General features: G+C 44.2%; 2 protein-coding genes across 2 annotated transcripts; one reads left to right on the top strand and one right to left on the bottom strand.

The window, feature by feature from the left end:
• Positions 1 to 4,748: 4,748 nt before the first annotated feature.
• On the bottom strand, positions 4,749 to 14,897 carry arel1 (apoptosis resistant E3 ubiquitin protein ligase 1). The gene is made up of 21 exons (XM_079287364.1): positions 14,694 to 14,897; positions 14,056 to 14,224; positions 12,581 to 12,801; positions 12,019 to 12,090; positions 11,520 to 11,746; positions 11,134 to 11,371; positions 10,853 to 11,022; positions 10,509 to 10,689; positions 10,176 to 10,417; positions 9,967 to 10,044; positions 9,736 to 9,877; positions 9,529 to 9,650; positions 9,365 to 9,440; positions 9,121 to 9,230; positions 8,851 to 9,030; positions 8,379 to 8,504; positions 8,046 to 8,175; positions 7,877 to 7,935; positions 7,697 to 7,786; positions 7,426 to 7,601; positions 4,749 to 6,851 (listed from the first exon to the last, which is right to left on the bottom strand). The coding sequence occupies exons 1-21, from the start codon at positions 14,839 to 14,841 to the stop codon at positions 6,749 to 6,751; spliced, it is 3,060 nt and encodes a 1,019-aa protein (XP_079143490.1). The 5' UTR covers positions 14,842 to 14,897; the 3' UTR covers positions 4,749 to 6,748.
• Positions 14,898 to 15,871: 974 nt separating this feature from the next.
• On the top strand, positions 15,872 to 18,946 carry fcf1 (FCF1 rRNA-processing protein). Its single transcript, XM_079286233.1, has 8 exons — positions 15,872 to 15,949; positions 16,492 to 16,556; positions 17,411 to 17,485; positions 17,572 to 17,720; positions 17,851 to 17,923; positions 18,022 to 18,109; positions 18,467 to 18,561; positions 18,704 to 18,946. Exons 1-8 carry the CDS (start codon positions 15,947 to 15,949, stop codon positions 18,750 to 18,752), a joined length of 597 nt encoding a protein of 198 aa, XP_079142359.1. The 5' UTR covers positions 15,872 to 15,946; the 3' UTR covers positions 18,753 to 18,946.
• Positions 18,947 to 19,041: the final 95 nt, after the last annotated feature.

Raw genomic sequence — 19,041 nt, 5'->3', positions numbered from 1 at the left:
AAGAGAGTGAGTCATGTCTCATCATGTAAACAAATGTGTGAAGTCATGTGTTCAGTAAATGAGAAGAAGCAAAAGGTCTTTAAAGTCAAATGCATAGTTAAAAATACATGTTTCTCCCTGATATTCTTGGTGTAGCAGTGGGATGACCCTTGATGGGGGGGGGGGGTACTCTGCGGAGCCTCGTCTCAACCAGTCACCATAAAAAGAAAAATATACAGGCAGATCCTCGCATAGCTCACACCCGGAGCAAAGCAAACACTCGCTGCCATGTCTCTCTCATGTCCTCACTTGTCTCTGGCCTTTGACAACCTCCCCAGTGTCCTGGATGGTTTCCTCAGCTTCCCGTTGGGTGGCTGACACCCTGAAACAGGAAGGGACTCCTGCCATGACCCACAATGACTAACACAGACAGCAGAGGGGGGCCTGGATGAGTTACATCATGTCCTCGTCAGGCTGCCCTGCACCTGGAACGTGATAACTTTATGAGGACGGGGACCAGCAGGAGAAATGATTTGTGAAAAATATCATGTTGTGTACTCCTCGTGAGTACACACACTGAATCCAACTTTCACAATGAGTGTCCAGAAGAGTCATGTGAATCTGCTATCCATGAGAGCATAGCTATCAATAAAAACAGGCTGAGAAAAACCGTCTCTTTTTCAAAGGGCAGCCTGCCGTTATCTAAACTGAGCGACACGTTCCGGAAGCAGCGGCTGATAGGATGCAGTCAATCTTTCTGTCAGTTCAAACAGAGCCTTAGACTGTCCTCCCCCCGTCTCAACGGGGTGGTCCCTCCTGTGCTGACCGTCCCTATTCAGGACGACTTGGCAGAGATTGCCGCAGCGGACAGGAACATGCTTGCCTCAATCAGCAGTTTCAAGCAGGTGTGCTGTACCTCTCTTTTCTTTCACATACATCTTTAACTCACTGGTTTCAGGCAGTTCCTCTTGAGTAAATTGAAGTCCACACCGTCACACACTTCTTCACTGAGCAAAGCAAAACGTGAGAGTTGACTAACTGTGATGACTATTAGCTCAAAAGATGACTAACTTCCACATTGTTGTGGTGTGGCCCAAACCGCAGACCAACACAGTGATTCATTCACAAATATGGAACCATAGTGTGGTGGCTCTTGGATACTCCAAGTCCAGCTACTTTACTGGGATTAGGTGCAGCAGGACAGTAACTTCATACATTTAAGGTTACTTCCAGGCTGGACGGTGCCACAAACGCAGCATCCTGGCTCAGTCCATATTATAGATGTATGGTCAAATGTGACCACTCGGTTGAGCAGGATTTCCTTGGAGACTTACAGTGTTCAGGATCAACCCAGTGACCTGAAGCTCTGCTGGCTTGCAGTGGCTGTGGTTGGAAAAGAGGGCCGATGCCAGGCTCTAAATGGCCAGTGCCAGCCAGGCTTTGACACACTCAAGACCATTTCGGGTGGCAAGCATTCCATCAAGTCTCTTTATTTTTCTATTCCTATAACTGTGGGAGTCAGGATTAATGGCAGTGACTCCAAGCCATAGCTATGCAGCTGTTCATCACATCAGAAGAATGTGTTGTAAGCCACGCTGTTCTTCTCCACGGTTCAGGAACTACCGGTATGTATATGAAGCATTTTACATGCATGTAGAGTTAAAGGGACAATTTGACATGGAGACGAGGAGACAGGCAGAGAAGAGTCTACAGCCACCGGCCCTGTGAGGCTGTACATATAGGAGCAGCTAAGTCTACCAATATCTTCATATTTTAGCAAGTTTAATGGAGCACATCTGAGAGAGTTTTGTAGGCATTTGGTATTTGGTCATAAACCACAGTATTGGACAAATTAAAAGGTTGATGACGGCACGAGACCAAACGTGAAGGGACATTCATGTTTGTAACAAAATTGTATTATTTGCTGACACATTTCACGCAAAATCCCATTGTGGCGCTATACAGGAAAAGTCAAGGAATCACAAAAGTCATTCAGACTCATCCTCTGGGGGCCATGAACATCTGTATAAAAGTTCATAGCAATCTACTGAAGTGTTTCAGTCCGGCTCAAAATGGTCGACAGACTTGACTTTGCCATCCCTTGAGCGACGCCGCTTCATGTCAAAAAAACGTTTGGTCTGACTTCTGACTGTTTGCTGTACTTATACACCGATAGACATCCGAACGAATCTCACTCCACAGCCTATATTCAAACCTGCTATGGTGGCACCCATACTGATAACAAGGGCGGAGCAGCACGGAGGTGTTTCTCAAACAGCGGGACGGGGCTCTACATTAGATGCCGTCTTAACAGAGAAAATACAAGAGCTGAAATGTTTTCCGACACACAGAATATAAAACAGCTGCACATCCCAGCAGGACAACTAGCCCCATGAATCAACCTCTCTCCAACATCAAATAAAACATGGACAGCCATCAGCTAGGGGACACTTAATCTCAAGACCGCTTGCCACTGTAAGCTTCTGCTTGCGTCTGACCTCACGTCCGCATGGACCTTTATATCATTTTCAGAACGAAACATGTGTCGGCAGTCCCGTTTCTGACACAGGAATGTCAGGCCTTTTCATTGATGTGCTGCTAGTTGTACAGGCTGAGTGTGGACCTGCAGCATCCTGGCTCAGGCGTTGAGAGATGGGTCTCAGCACTTAAATCACAGAGGATTGATAGGAGCAACAGAGAATCTGTCAAATATCAAGAGATGAGGGGAAAGTTCTCTTTAATCAGCAGCGGTATCCCATCCATACATTCCTTTGCTGCACTTAGTCGCCAGACCATTGTCATCACTGTGATGCGCATCTCTCTGTCAGTCTTCCCCATAATCCTCAACAATATGGACTGCAGAACCACACTGTCACCAGTCATAACATGAAGGGAGCCAGTTAAGACCCTGATAGGGCAACTAGAGGCAACACGGCTGAGGCAGAAATCCCCCTCCCAAAATGCCAAAAGAGTCAAAGTCATTTTCGTGAAAGAAGCGAGAGAGCTCTTCTTTCGTGCTCACGCACAGAAACCTGACATTTGCCTGTGCTTGGACTGAGGCCTCGAGGACCTTTCTCATGAAGCATGAAGTCAGAACACTATACGGTGAAGGGTGAACTTTCCGGGGAGAACTTCAGGCCAGGCCTGCTGCTGGAGCGATGCTCTCCTGTCCTTCAACAACCCTGATTAAGATTGGCCTCTAAATCAGCCCAATCCTCGCAGATGATGAATACCTGCAGCCAATCCAGTTGGCAGTTAATCAGTGGCATCCAATCAGATAATGAGGACCTGCATGTTGGAATGGGAAGCCCCATGTGAGGTCAAGATCTAAAGATACTTGAGGCGTGCCACGTTTGTGTTCTCTGCCCTGTGAAGATGACTGTCAGAGGAGAACTATCTTTGATCAGAGGAACTGACGGACATCTCCTCAGAGGCAGGGTGTCTGACTCAGAGATGGGAAATGAGGCACTCTATTTTCGGTCAAGTAAATTCTTTGGTTGGCTCACCCAGGAACTTGGCAACCCCCGAACCCCCCGAACCGATCTGCAGTCAGGTCTGGAGATGCTTGTGGAATACTACATGGAACATTTGTCAGGGAAACATGTTTTCCCTGGGAATTAGTATCATCAGATACATTTACAGAAATGCACAGTATTGTGCGATCTCCCACGGGTTCTCGGGGGGGGGGGGGGGGGGGAGACTAGCTTTCCAACATGGTACATTAGTCTTTGTGAGAGCCAGAGGATGACTTTCTGATTTGTGGTCCTTCTTTAGCAAGCATTCCTGGGGGTAATTTGAGAAAGACCATTATGCAAATCCACAGGTGCATGCCAAGACCAAATAGCTGGACTTCTGCCTCCAAGTACTTCAAGATGCCTTTCAGCCCACTCCTGATAGTGTTCAGGCCACAGTGAGGACACGCGGCAGGAACACGTGGGTGCAGCGTGGAGCGCCACGGGGGCCTGCATGTCCACAGCCGTCAAAGCAAAGCAACTTAGAAAGTGCATTATCAGACACTGTATGACTTCAGGAAGCAAACAGTCAGTAAAAGCAAGAGCATATTCCCATCACATCCTGTGCTGATACGGCTGTCAGTTACGCCACACGCGGTGAAAGGAAAGGGAGCGCTTGTTTCTCAGTCGGGTGTCATCACATTTCATACACAGCACAGCTCTCACGAGACTGATTCCATTAGACCTTCAGCTGCCGTGAAAGCAGCAGGTTTGAATGAACTTTGTTTATTTTCATTTGTTCATCTGAGGTATGTATTGCATGTGCTTGGGGAAATGAGGAATGTCTGCAATTGGGGGGGGGGGGGGGGGGGTCAGCTGGAGCCGGGAAAGATCCTCATTGTATCATCAATGTATCCTCTGATGTCACGCGTAGAGCCGCTGCCCCCTTGTGTCTGAAACACGCAATCTGCTGGCCAAGAAATGAGGTGAAACCTAAACAGATAGTTTAGATGATGTCCTTATATGAATTCATAGACAATAAAAATAAAAATGTATCTCTCTTTTCATCAAAGATTTTGTCCCATGTAAGAAAATAGTGCTACGAGTGATGAGTCGTTACAAGGCATACATGTCTTTAAACATGGAGTAAAGGAAAAAACTTCTTAATTATGTTGAGCACACCTTTAGTCCACTCTCAAAGTACTGTTGGCAGGCTGTGTGTAATTACGCAGTCCTTAACACAATCAAAAATATGATGCACAAAAAGTGAGATAAGGGATAAGAATTTACTCCATCAGTTTTGTTTTATTCCCATAAACAAAGGACCTGCAGTGCAGAGAATCTCAAACTTTCGCCAGCAGAGGCTTGTCATTTAAAAAGAAAGGAAAGAAAAGAGTATCTCAGCGTTAAAGTCAGAGGCAAATATTTCACAATATCTACATTGCTAAAGGTCACACTCGGGTCATCTAACCCAGACATAAAACTGAGTATTATATGCTCATGAAAATCAAAACATTAAACAAGAACATAAAACTACAGGACAGAGCTCCTTCATATTGGTTTATAGTGGACATATCTAATGGAACAGCTAACGCGTGTAATACTTGAACTACATTTACTTCTCGTAAATATGATATCGGCCATTGGTACTGGTGCTGGAAACACACCCTTCATGAAACATTTCTATCAGCACTTTTTCCACTGTCGTCAGTATATCGGGTCAACACTGCACAAGCCAAACAAACACAAATCCACAGACCCTCTTATAAACCTCTCAACAATGTAAGAGGCCAGCTGCTAAAGCGTCAAACATCGCGTCGACGCAAACAAATCCCAACCTGCTGCAACTACAGTCAACACGTGACGTCTTTGCCGTTCAGCAATAACGAAGTGAAATCTCTTTGTGGCCAAGTCGAGCGTTTACTGCCGACTGTGAGAATAATGTGACGAGACCGGACCCAGAGTGCTCTGTGGGGGATGTAATACTATTGAGATGAATCATAACTTTTTCTTTTTTTGCTTCTGAATCTAAACAATGCGTTCACCTAAACACTCTACAAACCCTACGACTGGCAGCACACACACACACACTAGTACAAAATGGCTACTGAACATGTAAACTCTGGAAAAGCAAAAAGAAATTGCTACACAATTATGAACGGCAACAAAAAGAGCGAAAACAACTCCGTTGGCTCAGGATATTGACAATACCAACAACATTAAAATGAATTTGTTTGACAGCAACAAAGAAGAACAATCGGGGACATAATGTCCACTGATATGATGCTTGGGTTTACTGAAGAGGTGGGATAATATGGATAAAGGTTACAGGACTGGAAGGAGGCAGCTATGCACAGACTGTGAGTAGGCTTTACCACTATAGGTTTAAGGAGGAAGGAAAAGGTGGCATAGGAGACACGGAGGGAAACCCATAGCAGGCTGTGGATACAGCATATATAACGACATGTTTGTTACATATGGGCTCTCCCCAACATCCACAGTGACCCCGGCATGTACTGGTAGAAATGCTATAATCAAGCTTTTACTTAGTATTGCCGCCTATGCTTCTCTCAGCTATGCACGTCTCTGGATACAATCAGATGCAAAGGGCATGAATAAGGCAGGTTAAAAAAAACAAAAACACAACAAAAACATTTACAACTCCAGGCAAACAGAGTTTCAACAATAAGTTAAAAACATGTATAAACAATAGAAATTACTTGGCTTCTTTTAAAACCCATTCCTTCTTAGAGAAAAAAAAAAAATATGATCCAAACCCATCAAACGTGCAACGATAAAGAAATCCCTTCTCCCTAAACGTCAAAGCAAAAAGGAAATAAGATGAAAACCAATGTATACACACTGGTATGTACAAGTATTGGAATAAAAGAGTAATAGTATATATTTACAGACACACATCAGTCCCTGATCGATTAAGGCCAAAGTGCTGTAGCGGTCGACCACATCACACGTAGGCCGCTGTCGCACTTAAGTGTTCCTCAGTTTGCAAAAGAAGCAGTTATGAAGTAATACTCAAGGCCTTTGCTCAAGCATAACTTGTCTTTCAAACCTATAAAACTAAGCAAACTTTAGCATTTAGAAACACAGCTAGTCTAAACCATACCATTTTGCCAGAAGTTCCTAGTTTCCTTTTTTTTTTACAAAAGAGATATTTTATATACATACAGTAGCACTAGAGTTCATATGTAGAGTTCCAGTTTTCAGGACAGCCTCCTGGGACGTCCTGTAATGCCCCCTCGTCCTGAGAGAGGATCCATGGGGAGTCTGGGTGGTTCTCTGCTCTCCTCCTGTACGAGTCAGAGCATGCCGAAGCCCTCGCTGCCCTCGCTGATGGCCAGCTTCAACAGCTTGTGCAGCTCCTCATAAGAGTCGTACGTAGGGATGCACAGCTGGTTAAAGCTAGACAGACAATTGGACAACAGAGAGTCAGCTGATGTTTAGATCCCAATAAAGCATTCATGTAACTTTTCTAGATTAAGCTCATTGTCACATATAATTGAAACATTTGAGGATCTAAACATTCAAAATGTGTTTTTCTTCTAAATGAATCCAATGAAAAGACCAACAATAACTTTCTTGTAAGTATTTCCCAGCCTGAGGAGTGATTCCTCTGTGGCCAAAATCACCTTTTATTAAATTATTCTTTGGAATTTTGACTTGATAATGATGCTAGAGGAAAGTCAGGGGTTCACCAAACTCATTAGGATACATGATCTTGGAACCATGAATTTCTACGTGAATTTTTGAGCCAATCCATCAGATATTCCACCATGAACATGAAAACGTTAATACCAAAATCTGTATATTTCATCCTCTGGGGACCATAAATGACTTTAAAAAAGACTTCCATCAAAGTAGTTGTCATTGAGATCAGTCTGGATGGAAAACGCCATCGATTAACTGACTGACATTGCCGTCGCTGAAGCCTCAAGTCTCCTCCTTTGAGTGAATCTGCCGGTGTTGTCCTACTCACCATGTGTGTGCGGTGGGCAAGGTGCTGTGTGTGGGGGCAGCGATGATCTGGAAGGAGGGGCAGAGGGTGTTGAATCCCCCGGGGGGCAGCTGAGAGGAGCCCGTGGTGAACTGTAGCAGTCGCGCCAACTCCTCCTGGGTGAAGCTGGACACCACGGCCCAGAACCACTTCATCACCTGCTCGTAAAAAGAGAAAAGCAACGACGCTCAGACAGTTTGATCGGTGGGCTGCTGTTGGTAGAAAACAGAGGGACGCAGTTCCCGTCACGTACTTTCTCTCTGAAGTGCCACGATCCTCCGACGATCACGGCATGGGCCTTGAAGTCCTGCACGTTTATATCACCGGTGCCGCACATCAACAGCTGAAGAGATTTAAAAAAAAAAGGAAAACAAACAATTACCCAGCAGTGGTTTAAAGATCAACAGGATTGTCCCACAATCGTCACACATACCTCCAACTCATTCTCATCAAATATGGCGAGCAGGTTTTCTGGAACCACTTCGTTTAAACCTGCAATGGAACAGGAAATTACACTAATTACAAGCACATTACCGGAGATCTCACATGAGAGGACTTGGCAAAGGAAACGTGGCAGACTGTAGCTGTGCTAGTGTCCTCACCTTTCAGGAAGTGTTCCACCTCCTCTCTCACCTGGCTGGCTAGTCTGTACTGGGCCAGCAGGTTGAGATAATGCATCTTGTTCTCATTGTTGACAGCGATCTGAGATCCCCCTGATATTAGCTCCACCACCTGCAAGAGAACATGTGGCGCAGTAGTTTAAATGTCGAAGAGCAGACGTAAAAAAGAGCCAAACAGCAAACTCCCCGTCTTGCATCCGAAAGGCGCTTGCCAAAAGAGCAATGTGGTTTATTTTGTTTGGTTTATTCCTCCTTTCTCCTGTGAAATTACATCAGGGTAAAACGGGGAGGTTCATTTCCAGAGTGTTGCCTCACCTTCTCCAGCTGTCCCAAATTGCTGTACTTCTCCTCGGCGAACACCAAATCCATTTCACTCACGTCATTGTTTAGGATGAAGCAGACTTTAGTTTTGTAGAACTCCTGGTCATCCGTCTCAAAGTACTGTGTGTGTAAAATAAAACGAGAACACAGGAAGATGGCGTTTTTTTTTTTTTTTTTTTTAAATAAACACGGCATTTAGTCATCTTGATGGCAGTATAGAAAGATGATTGGGTTGGCTTTCGTTCTCAAGCTTTGAAATCTTAAGAAGTTGGATTAACAGCAAAACACACGCCGGCTTGTTTTCCATGAAATAAATCACGCCAAAAAACAAATCAGGTTTATTGGCTTTGTGAGGAATGTTGAGAAGTTGATGAGACCGACCAGCTGACAACTTAAAGTAAACAATGAAAACCTTCCATCGTCCGAGGAAAACATATTTTCTGTGGGAATGTGCTGTGCTCCATACCTTGTAGTTCATCCTGAGGCCAATGATCTGGGCCAAGAAGGAACGCGTGAAGCGAGCTCGGACCAGCTGTTTGTAGGCCCCGCCCAGGGCCGACTCGTACAGGCACTTCCCTACGACGCGACCCGCAAACTCGTACATCTTCAGACGCAGGTGGGTTGGCCGCTCAGCGTTTGGGTGCACCTGGAAAACGAAGTTGAAAGCACTCAGATTTTACTTTTCTGACAAGATAAGCGGTTTTGAATGTGGAAGACGGCACAAAGACTAACTCACCAGGCCCTGGCTGTTGTCGCTGAAGCGGGTGAACAGTTGGTTGGAGGTGTCAAAGAGGGTCTTACAGACCAGCTCAAACCACTCCCTGCGAGGACCTCCCCAGTCCAGAGCTGCAGAGAAAGGTGTGTTTTAAGAGCTTGCTGCGACAGCAAAAATGTTCAATTTCTGAATTAGAACTCCTCGACTTAACACACACTGAGGACACCATGAAGCCTCCTCAGCTATATTCACATGTGTTGTTTACCTTCCTCATCCTGAAACACGACCTCAAAGTTCTTACTCCAGTCCGACAAAGAGAAGTTCTTCGTAGCCTTTAGGGACTGAGCGACAGACAAACGAGAGGGTCAATATCATGGCGATTGTTATGATCACATGGCTGTTTTCACAGTGCAGTAAAGCAGCGCTCACCGAGTCCAGGATGGAGTGTCGGGTGATTTTTAGGCAGATCTTGGTGCGAGGTCTCTTGGAGTGCATGTGCCTGAGTTCACGTTGGAAGAAGTTCACCTTGTCTTGGAACGTCTCAGAGCCACCTGTGTGGTCAACACCGTCAAATTACTGCGCCGGTCTCCACAAAGAGACAGTATTTACCGAGTGCAGCTCAAGACTGAAACCAACCGATGTTCTTGTGCAGGAAGCGAATGAAGGTGGCAGCCATGATGTTCCTGTCTTTGCAGCTGAGCTCCACAGGAGGCTGTATCCCGTCGTCCACCACTAGAGTTAGGTACTTGTGAACCGGGTCAGGACCGTGATAGGTGAACTGAAAGGAGAGCGCAAGATGACTGTGAGACTGCCAGATCACATCAAAGCGGCCTGTTCTCCGGGGCTTCTGACACAACGTCTGCTTACCTTCGTTCCCGGACATACTCGGAAGGTGAAAAGGCGCCATGGGATAATTTTCAGGTAGAACTCCTTCACGGATAGTTGCTGTTTGGCATAAAAGTCTGAGTCAGCATCCTCGTACATGAACGTGTGGTGAGTTCTCTCAAGTACAGCATGTCTTACTCAAAAGTTAAGAGAAATCCTACTAATTGACGATTATACGCGGGGCCACTTACCTTTGGCGATATGTAACAGTAGACCTTTTTTGGTTTCTTGACCTTCTCAGGTTGTCCCTCCACAGGAGAGTCGTGCTCGTCCTCCTCTTCTCCCATGGAGGGCCTCCTCTGGGGGGCCAGTAAAGAGGAGGCTGGCAACTGCCATGAAGAACTGTAGTTCCCATTGCTGTAAAGGTACGCCTCGAAGTAGATACTTATGCCTGGAGTAGACACATTCTTCTCCACACAGGTCTTCTCATTCTCTGTAATATGCAATGAAGAGTATGAGTATCAGGCTGCAGTACACTGCATTTTCGTGCCGTGCTTTTCTTCTGCGTGTACAAGGCCGCTCACCACTGAGAACAATAATGTCAAATTCTCCGTTGCTGAGCGGCTGGTCCTTGTAGGAGATGCGGGCCCTGAAACAGCCCGTCTTCCTCAGAGTCAGTCTCAGCAGAACCTGGCACTGCTGCTTGTTGAGCTTCACCGACTTACTGTAGTACTCCTCCACACCGTCATCGTCCACCGTGCCCAGCTGCGAGAACAGGAAAAACTGAAATGAATCCCAGCTCAGAACCTTAAAGCTAGTGGACTGTGCAATTTGGGAGCAGAAACAGAAATGCTGGCTTTTTATTTTTTAAGTCATAGTCACACAGTACAGCACACTGGATGATAGAAGTGGAGGTTTGTTCCCTTACAGAGTGCACATGGACACTGTAGTTGGCTTCGTCTGTGAGAGATGTGGAGTTACTGGTGGGGTTCGCGTACTCGTCTCTGGGCTCAATCTGCAAAGTGTGCTGCTGGCCATTAGTTAGCACCAGGGTGGAGAAATGGTAGGCTATCTTGGTTTTGGATGGGACAACTGTACCTGAGGTGGATAAAAGAACAGACGATTACTCGATCAGCAACACAAACGTATCAAATCAATAATCGCATGCAGCGAAATACGAGTTGGATGTAAAACACACAGATGTCACACCTGGCTGAAATATCTTGTAATAAGGGCTGTAGGCCACATTGAGGCCGCCGAGCTTGACAGCAACCTCGTAGCGTCCGGCCTTGCGCACAGTGAAGGCCACTTTCACTACATTGGACTCTGGTTCTTGCAGAACCTCCTGTGTAACAGGGATGTCCAGAGCCAATTCGATGTGTGTGATGTTGACCCTCAGCCCCACGGGCCGGTGGGCCGGAAAAGGCTGGCCGTTCTTATAGAACAGCTGAGAAGACAGAAGCACAAAAGAGACCACAACAAGTCAATTTCACACTTCTTAATATAGTTTTGCCGACCAAATATTCAGACGATTACACTAGAAACAAGAGGTACGGTACGGCTTTCGCTTCGGCACATTAGGAGTCAAGTATTACCTGGACTCTGAAGCTCATGGTCTGCCCCACTTCCTGTGGTTCCTTCCAATCCCAAGACACCTTGCAGGAACGTGGGTCAAGGTAGTTTCCCCGGACATAGTCGTAGATGCTGCGGTCGCCCCGTCGCCCTGGATCCTCATTCTGCAGGAAGCTGACAACCCGCGCTGCAAGCTCACAGAGGAACTTGATGGTGAAGACAAACGCTATGATGGAAACAGTAATTCCACCTGTCGAAAGAAGGGAAGGAGGAGGTAAGTTGTTTGCAAATAAATGCAAGGTATTTATCTGCTTTTGAAATAAGTTGATTCATCACAAAGAAACAGAGCAAAGTTCAAAGTTTGACTCAGGTTTACGGCTATAATTAGGCTATACAAGTACTACAAAGCAATTGTTAAAACCGGTCGCACTGCCTCACGGTGCATGCAGAAACAGAAAGATTGAGTTATGTGCCAGCATAACCCTCAGACCAAAACCCTCAAACAGCTCACACAGGACTCACCAATCACGTAAAACATGAGGTCCCTTATCAAGAAGCACAGCGCCACAGTACAGCCAAATAGGAGAGCTCCCGCTGAGAAGACAATGGGACATTGTACCGATGAATAAAGAGAATTAAGACAATCCACACTTCCTGCTCTGAGCCTGCTGGTTACATTGTTATGCTTCTACTTTCTTTCCTTAAGATATTGTTTAAACCCCAGGATGGACATCAGCATCACTATATCAAGTGTAAAGTGACAAAAAAAATGGTTTTATACAACCCAACATTTATCCTCAATGTGAAGGAATGTCGTGTTTTTGTGAGAGAAAGAGACAGAAAAACAATCTGCTGTTGGGCTGTACACAGAGATGAAGCAACACTGAACTTCTCCATTACAACACTTGAGCTACGATAAACTGATAAGTGACTCTTGTAGTAACAACACTTGGCAAAACTTACCAACGGCACAACCATCTAACATTTACATCTGGTCTCAAAATGCCTTTTAATAATCTGCCGCTGTGGAAAAGCAGCCCCAAACTGAAAGCGGTCTTGAGGCAGAAAATGATCAGGATCTCACCAACTGTCCACTTCTCATTCAGACGCCTCACAGCGAGGCTGTGTACCAGCCGGATCTCGTAGTCCTGGTCGCGACTCCCCCTGGAGTTCTGGAGGATCTTGATGCCCGTGGACAACTTGATGTAGTCCTCGTAGTCGTATCCCCAGCCAGCTAGAGACAGCTGCAGCTGACTGTCGAAGTGAGCCAGATCATCCAGATTCATACAACGCAACTTCTTCAGTCTGCAGTGGAAAACAAAAGTGAAAGTATGTGAAGCAGATCATTGACGGGAATGGTAGCAATGCTCAATTGCTTTATAAGTACAGCCTACATAAATACAACCCGAACACGACTGTTAACGCCGCGCCTATAATACTGCTGACTGCACACAACAGGTTGTCCCACACACCAAACAAACAGTAGTTTTTGTGCGACTCTGTCCAAAAGTAACCTCAATGTTATCAGCTAAACTCGTCAGTTAGGTCAACAGGGTGTAGCGAGACGGCGCGGCATGTTTCACAAAGCCTTCACACTGTGAGGTTTTATTACAGGGAAAGGACTAGATGAGCACAGCAGAGAAACATGATTAGCTTAGGAGACAAACGGTTGTAACCATTCAAACTCAAACATAATGTTGCAACTTTTCATTTTAAAAACACATTTCCTATCCACATTTTATTCACCAGCATGCTGCTGCGTCCAGTTTGCTTATCTACACTGTTTGCGAGTGATAATGAAAAGAGATATTCAAGTATATAATTGTATCTACTTTATCATCTTATATATAATTACACTATTTTTCTGAGAAGTAACGAGAGGCTTGTGTGAATCTGCAACCAATCCCCATTTACGGTGTATTTTTAGGCAACAAACGAGTGCGAAGATCCTCGTCTGTTACTACACAGTTTGTCACTGAATGACTGAATGAAGATAATCATAATTGTGTTGTCAATAAAAGGTTTAAAGTCCAATCCATCAAAGCGGCATTGGGAGGGAGCGATAGCGCGACGGACACGACCTTCAGAAATGTGACACAGTGTCCGTTTACGAAGATCAGAAGTGTTTCCCTTAAATACATGATGTGATGTGACTATGTGCCTGAGACACACGGGTTGACCTTGTTGACTGATGCATCATTTCGATAACTACTCATCACTGCCTGCATCAACAGAGAGCACCCAAACGCACGTACATAAACATCTGCATCGCTGCAGGGTCTCACACAAACGGTCTCGGAAGAATACTTTTTACTGCAGTGACCCTCTGAAACACTGCAGCCTCCACAGCTCAGTGTCAGCAAACGCAGCCGGCCATGAATGGAGAGGCTGCCCTCAAGTGGACATCTATGAATATAGCCTTGTGTTGACTGGCATCAAAGTTACCAGATAACCAGTTTGAGGCATTTAGGAAAAACTAAAGACATTTATGGCATGCCAACAAGAAATTGTCTCCGGAAAAGAAAAGCATGTTCGAGTGAAGCTCTTTCTATTGCTTACGTATGGTAATAGTGCCCCAGGTTCATGGAGCAGAGCCACTCCTGGAAGGCAAAGTCTCGGAGCAGCTGGATGTGGGCCTTCGCAATCTCCCTCCAGCGCTGCTGTTCCTTCACCACCTCTTCCAGACGGCTCAGTACACTCAGACTCAGTTCCTCCAGTGTCTGTACATCTAGATGACACATGGACAGCACATCAAAATCCCCCGATCACATGCAGGCCAACAAATCAGCCTCAGTACTGCCCCAGCACAGGCTTTAAATACTGATGAAAGTCTATTATAGCAAACAGTTAAACCCGGGCTGATTGTCCGTGCATGCCACATGCATCTCATAAGCCTGAAAAGGGATAAAACCAAAAAACTGACCAGGGTCAAACTAATAAACAACACAATCTTCTTGCATTAAACAAGTTTAAGTCCAGTTAGACATTAAACTTGTACTTGGTATTTCTGCAAAAGCTCTGGAAGGTACTGGATGAGCTTGTGGTTAGAGAAATCATCCGAACCAGAAAGTGTTACGTCATGACCCATCTAGCAGAAGTGTCAGCTGCTTACTTCGCAGAGGATCAGACCACCAACCAGACTTCTACGCTGTGACGGCCACGTGCATCTCAAGTGAGGGTGACTGGGAGACACTGACCTTCGAATAGGTGCCTGTATTGAGAGAGGCTATGTCCTTGGAGCCATTCCTCAATCTGACTCTCTTTTCCTTTCTTCCAGCGCACTTCCCAGAAGAAGATCCACAACACTGAGCAGAAGAGGAAGGTCAGGAAGAAGCGGCAGTCCATCAGACCATCTTTCAGCCTTCACTCAGACCCTCAGCGCTCAAAGAAAAACTGCCACTCACCAGGGAGGGGGGCAAGTCGAGTTTCCTACAATTGGAGAGAAACTGCTTAAGCTGAAGACGGCCAGACCAAAAATAAAATAACTAAAAGTTTAAATTTAAACTAATGCATTTAAAAGAGGAAATTGGTCAAACAGACGGGACATTAGCACGCCTAGGAGGAGCTGCACAATAAACTGCTTTGTCACGAAAACATGAATATTTAAGTGTCAGCTTGGGAGAAGTGGTGGCTGATGGGAGAATAACATTGCATGTAATCAACAGCACTGAAATATGCATGAACAACTTGGCTAAAGAACGGTCATAACGCTCTCACCAGCCTCTGTTTGGCCCGAAGTATCAAAGAAGCCCGGTCAGATAAAGTGTAATTAATTAACTTAATCCAATCCAACAACAACAGTCCAGGTGATGGTGCTGAATGAACTCCATACGTGGTAGCTCAGGTGTCAAAACGGTTCAAAATGTCATCCACCGTTATAAACAACCACAAAGCTAATTGAATAAGCTACCAAAAGGTCAGCTTTAGGTAACTTTACCGGACAGTTGCTTGAATGACGTTTTGAGAAACCACAGAACACCGGGTGCGGAACATAAACCGGCTAACTGCAATATCCTAAATCCTCTCTGGTCTATTGTCACCTGGATCGCTGAGTAAAGCTGGAGGCTAATGTATCGTGCCGACAAACTGCTACAGTAGCATGAACTGGCGAACCACAGCGCAATGCTAGCAGCTAGCCAACAATGTCAACGAAATTTCAGGAAGCTTGTCGCCAACCCGTGGCGGTTATCAATATGCACGTCACAACGCGTTCACAAGACACCGCTTTAAATTACACAGCAACACAAACCAGAATTGCAAGCATACAAGTATAGTTAATATATTATGTTAAACACTGCAGCTACCTTCGTCTGTTGGGCATTAGCTTAGCAGCCGGAAAATGCGCAGAAAACGTGTCGAGTTTTGATTACGTCACAGGTAATCGCATCTCCACAGTACACGAGGGGAAAAGGAGCTAAATCCACTCAGACCTGTGATTCAAATATAAACCATGGTATGTGATCTCTAACTGCGTTACACCACGACTGTCTTGATGATTGACATCGCTTATATGCTATTTTGTATAATACTAATTTGGTGTTGAAGCTTTTTAGCAGGCAAGCCACTGAGCTAACTTAGCTAGCCAAGCGTCTTAATTTACCTGACGTTACACTTACAACATGAGCCACTGAAAGGAATCCTTTATTCGTTTACATATATAATAGAGATGTATCAATCCAACATTAATAGAGTTTAAATGGTATTGCTCTCCTTAAAAGGTTGGAACCGTGAATGTAGCCCGAGTTAGCTTCGTAGTGTTTGTTTTGTAACTACTGGTAGTTGGTGTTAACGGCATGAGTTGACTTCCTATCTAAAGGAAAGCTTCAATAATGTTCAGTTTAGTTTTTCAATGATGAAACGTTAGGCTTTGAGAGATGCAAGTTGATGTTTTGTATAATCATCGGAGCTTGTGTTTCACCAGTGCTGCTATAAAACGAAAGCTGCTATAAAGTGTTGGTCGTAATCAGTTTCTGTGTTTTACCTTGTTCATTCTAGGGCAAGCGGAAAACAAAGAAGTTTGCTGTCATGAAGAGAATGATCAGTCTGAAAGACAACAGACTGTGAGTTTTCACAATTGCTCTCTGTTTTCTATCACGAGTCAGTTAAACTGTCTTATTCGTAAGCTTTGTTCATCTGATAAAACTTGTCCACGCATTTATCTTCAGCAGACTGGACTACTGTAACGGTGTGTTTACAGGTCTCTGTAAAAAGTCCGTCAGAAAGCTGCAGCTGATTCAGAACGCTGCAGCTCGAGTCCTCACTAAGACCAGGAGGGTGGATCACATCACCCCAGTTCTGATGTCTTTGCACTGGCTTCCTGTCCAACAAAGAATTGACTTTAAAATCCTGCTGTTGGTTTACAAAGCACTGAATAGTTTAGGGCCAAAATACATCTCTGATCTGCTGCTACCTTATGAACCATCCCGACCCCTCAGGTCCGGTCTTTCTGTTCCCAGAGTCAGAACTAAACATGGAGAAGCAGCGTTCAGTTTTTCTGCTCCACATATCTGGAAAAAGTCCCAGAAAGCTGCAGGTCTGCTGAGCAAGATTGAAGACCTTTCTGTTTGCTGCTGCCTTTAATTGAACCACATTCAATTAATATATTAATCAATTTCCTGCATTTCTGCATTTTACTACTGCATTTTATTTCTTACACTGTTCTTAATTGCTGTTAAATCTCCTTTTCTTTTGCGTTATGTTTTGATGCTTTTAATGGTTTTATGTGAAGCACTTTGAATTCAGACCTCAGAGAGGCCGGGTTAGAGTCCCGAGGCGGGGTTGGAGTCCCACGCTATATAAAATAACTGCACAATATATCGCCATTCCCTTTTTACAAAACCAAACATGAATAGTTACAGTATGCGGGGATCTTTAAAGGCTTTGCAAGCACCATAACTCCTTGTTTGCTTTGTAGAAAAGAGAAAGACCGAGCTAAAGGAAAAGAGAAGATGAAGAAGAAAGATCCCTCAGAGCTGAAGCAGAGAGAAGTGTAAGTTTGCAACACAAACGTTTCAATAAGATGATGAAGAACTTGAGGTGGATGGCTCTTTGATTTATTTTCAATTTTTCTTGCAGGACAAAGTACCCATCATGCCTGTTCTTCCAGTACAATACTCAGCTTGGTCCACCGTACCACATTCTAGTAGACACCAATTTCATCAACTTCTCCATCAAGGCCAAACTGGACATTGTTCAGTCTATGATGGACTGCCTGTATGCAAAATGTAAAGACTTGTCAATATTAATGATGATTATAACCATTTTCTCAATGTAATTATTGCAGTATATATATATATATATATGTCATGATAATTCACAATAAAAACATTTTTTCTGCAATTTTATCCAATCCAGGTATCCCATGTATCACAGACTGTGTGATGGCTGAGATCGAAAAGCTCGGGATGAAGTACAGAGTTGCACTCAGGTACAAGCTGCTGAATATAAAGCTGCACTTAGGAGTATGAACTTATAAATTCACAAGTGACCCTATAATTACATATTTTGCTTTTTTTGTATTTGCAGGATAGCCAAGGATCCGAGGTTTGAACGTTTGCCGTGCACACACAAGGGGACATATGCCGATGACTGTTTAGTCCAACGGGTGACACAGGTAATATGCTTCACTGGTCAGTTGTTGTATGAGTTTTTCATGTTACTATTATGTTATTACTATGTTAATACTGTTGTATGATTATTAACAGTTAACGTATCCTGTATGTCAGTTATTTTCAATACTGTCGATAAACAAATGTACACCGTGTGATACATGGTGAACGCCACAATATGTTAAGTTATGGTCTTTTTTCACAGCAGACATTTTGGCTTGCCATAGCAGAAGAAGCACAGGTGTAATTGATAATAATTTAAACAAGTCGTTGTGTAATTATAGTGGGTAAATGTATGTCATGTTGCGCGTTGTAGTTTTGGTGCTTAAGTTTATATCAATTACATAAATGTATATCCACAGCACAAGTGTTACATCCTGGCCACTGTGGACAGAGATCTGAAGAGAAGAATCAGGAAGATCCCCGGCGTACCCATCATGTACATCTCAAACCACAGGTAACACTATTTCAACGTTTGCTTTGAATATATGGCAGCTTTTATCTGTGTGCCTTTTTTTTTTTTTTGCATAAAATGTTTATTTTTCATTAAAAACACAGCTATACTGATTGTTTCTGTTTATTATTTTTTTTTCATACAGGTACAATATTGAACGGATGCCTGATGACTATGGTGCTCCAAGGTTTTAACATTTCTACAACTGAGCTGGACCTGTAAATAGACAACGTTTCCTGTTTTAATATGACTTTCCTTTGATGTCCATCAAAAACAGTGAGCTTTGATTTGGTGAGGATGGACTGTGTTTGATCTAACAGCACATTACTTGTTTTGGTTTTCTTTATGAAACTTTTTGTTGCAAAAATAAATCAATTGTTGCAATGTCCATGTGCAGTGTGTTTTTCTCAACACACCAAATAGTAGAGGCATGTTTGTCATATGAGCAAAGATGCAAATTTACTATGGGAAAGATACACAAAG

Source organism: Melanostigma gelatinosum (assembly GCF_949748355.1).
Source record: "Melanostigma gelatinosum genome assembly, chromosome: 16".
Taxonomy (NCBI): Eukaryota; Metazoa; Chordata; class Actinopteri; order Perciformes; family Zoarcidae; genus Melanostigma; species Melanostigma gelatinosum.
Note: the sequence above shows the minus strand (reverse complement) of the source record. Positions and strands in the feature narration are given on the sequence as shown.

What these genes read in the sequence shown, in the direction of transcription:
- arel1 (XM_079287364.1), bottom strand. Translation starts at nt 14,841, where the DNA reads ATGGACTGCCGCTTCTTCCTGACCTTCCTCTTCTGCTCAGTGTTGTGG. An exon ending in CCTCATGTTTTACGTGATTG is followed by an intron (nt 11,747 to 12,018) that starts GTGAGTCCTGTG and finishes TTCTTTCGACAG; the next exon opens with GTGGAATTACTGTTTCCATC. An exon ending in ATTTGGGACAGCTGGAGAAG is followed by an intron (nt 8,176 to 8,378) that starts GTGAGGCAACAC and finishes GTTCTCTTGCAG; the next exon opens with GTGGTGGAGCTAATATCAGG.
- fcf1 (XM_079286233.1), top strand. An exon ending in GAGCTGAAGCAGAGAGAAGT is followed by an intron (nt 17,486 to 17,571) that starts GTAAGTTTGCAA and finishes TTTTTCTTGCAG; the next exon opens with GACAAAGTACCCATCATGCC. An exon ending in AAGTACAGAGTTGCACTCAG is followed by an intron (nt 17,924 to 18,021) that starts GTACAAGCTGCT and finishes TTGTATTTGCAG; the next exon opens with GATAGCCAAGGATCCGAGGT.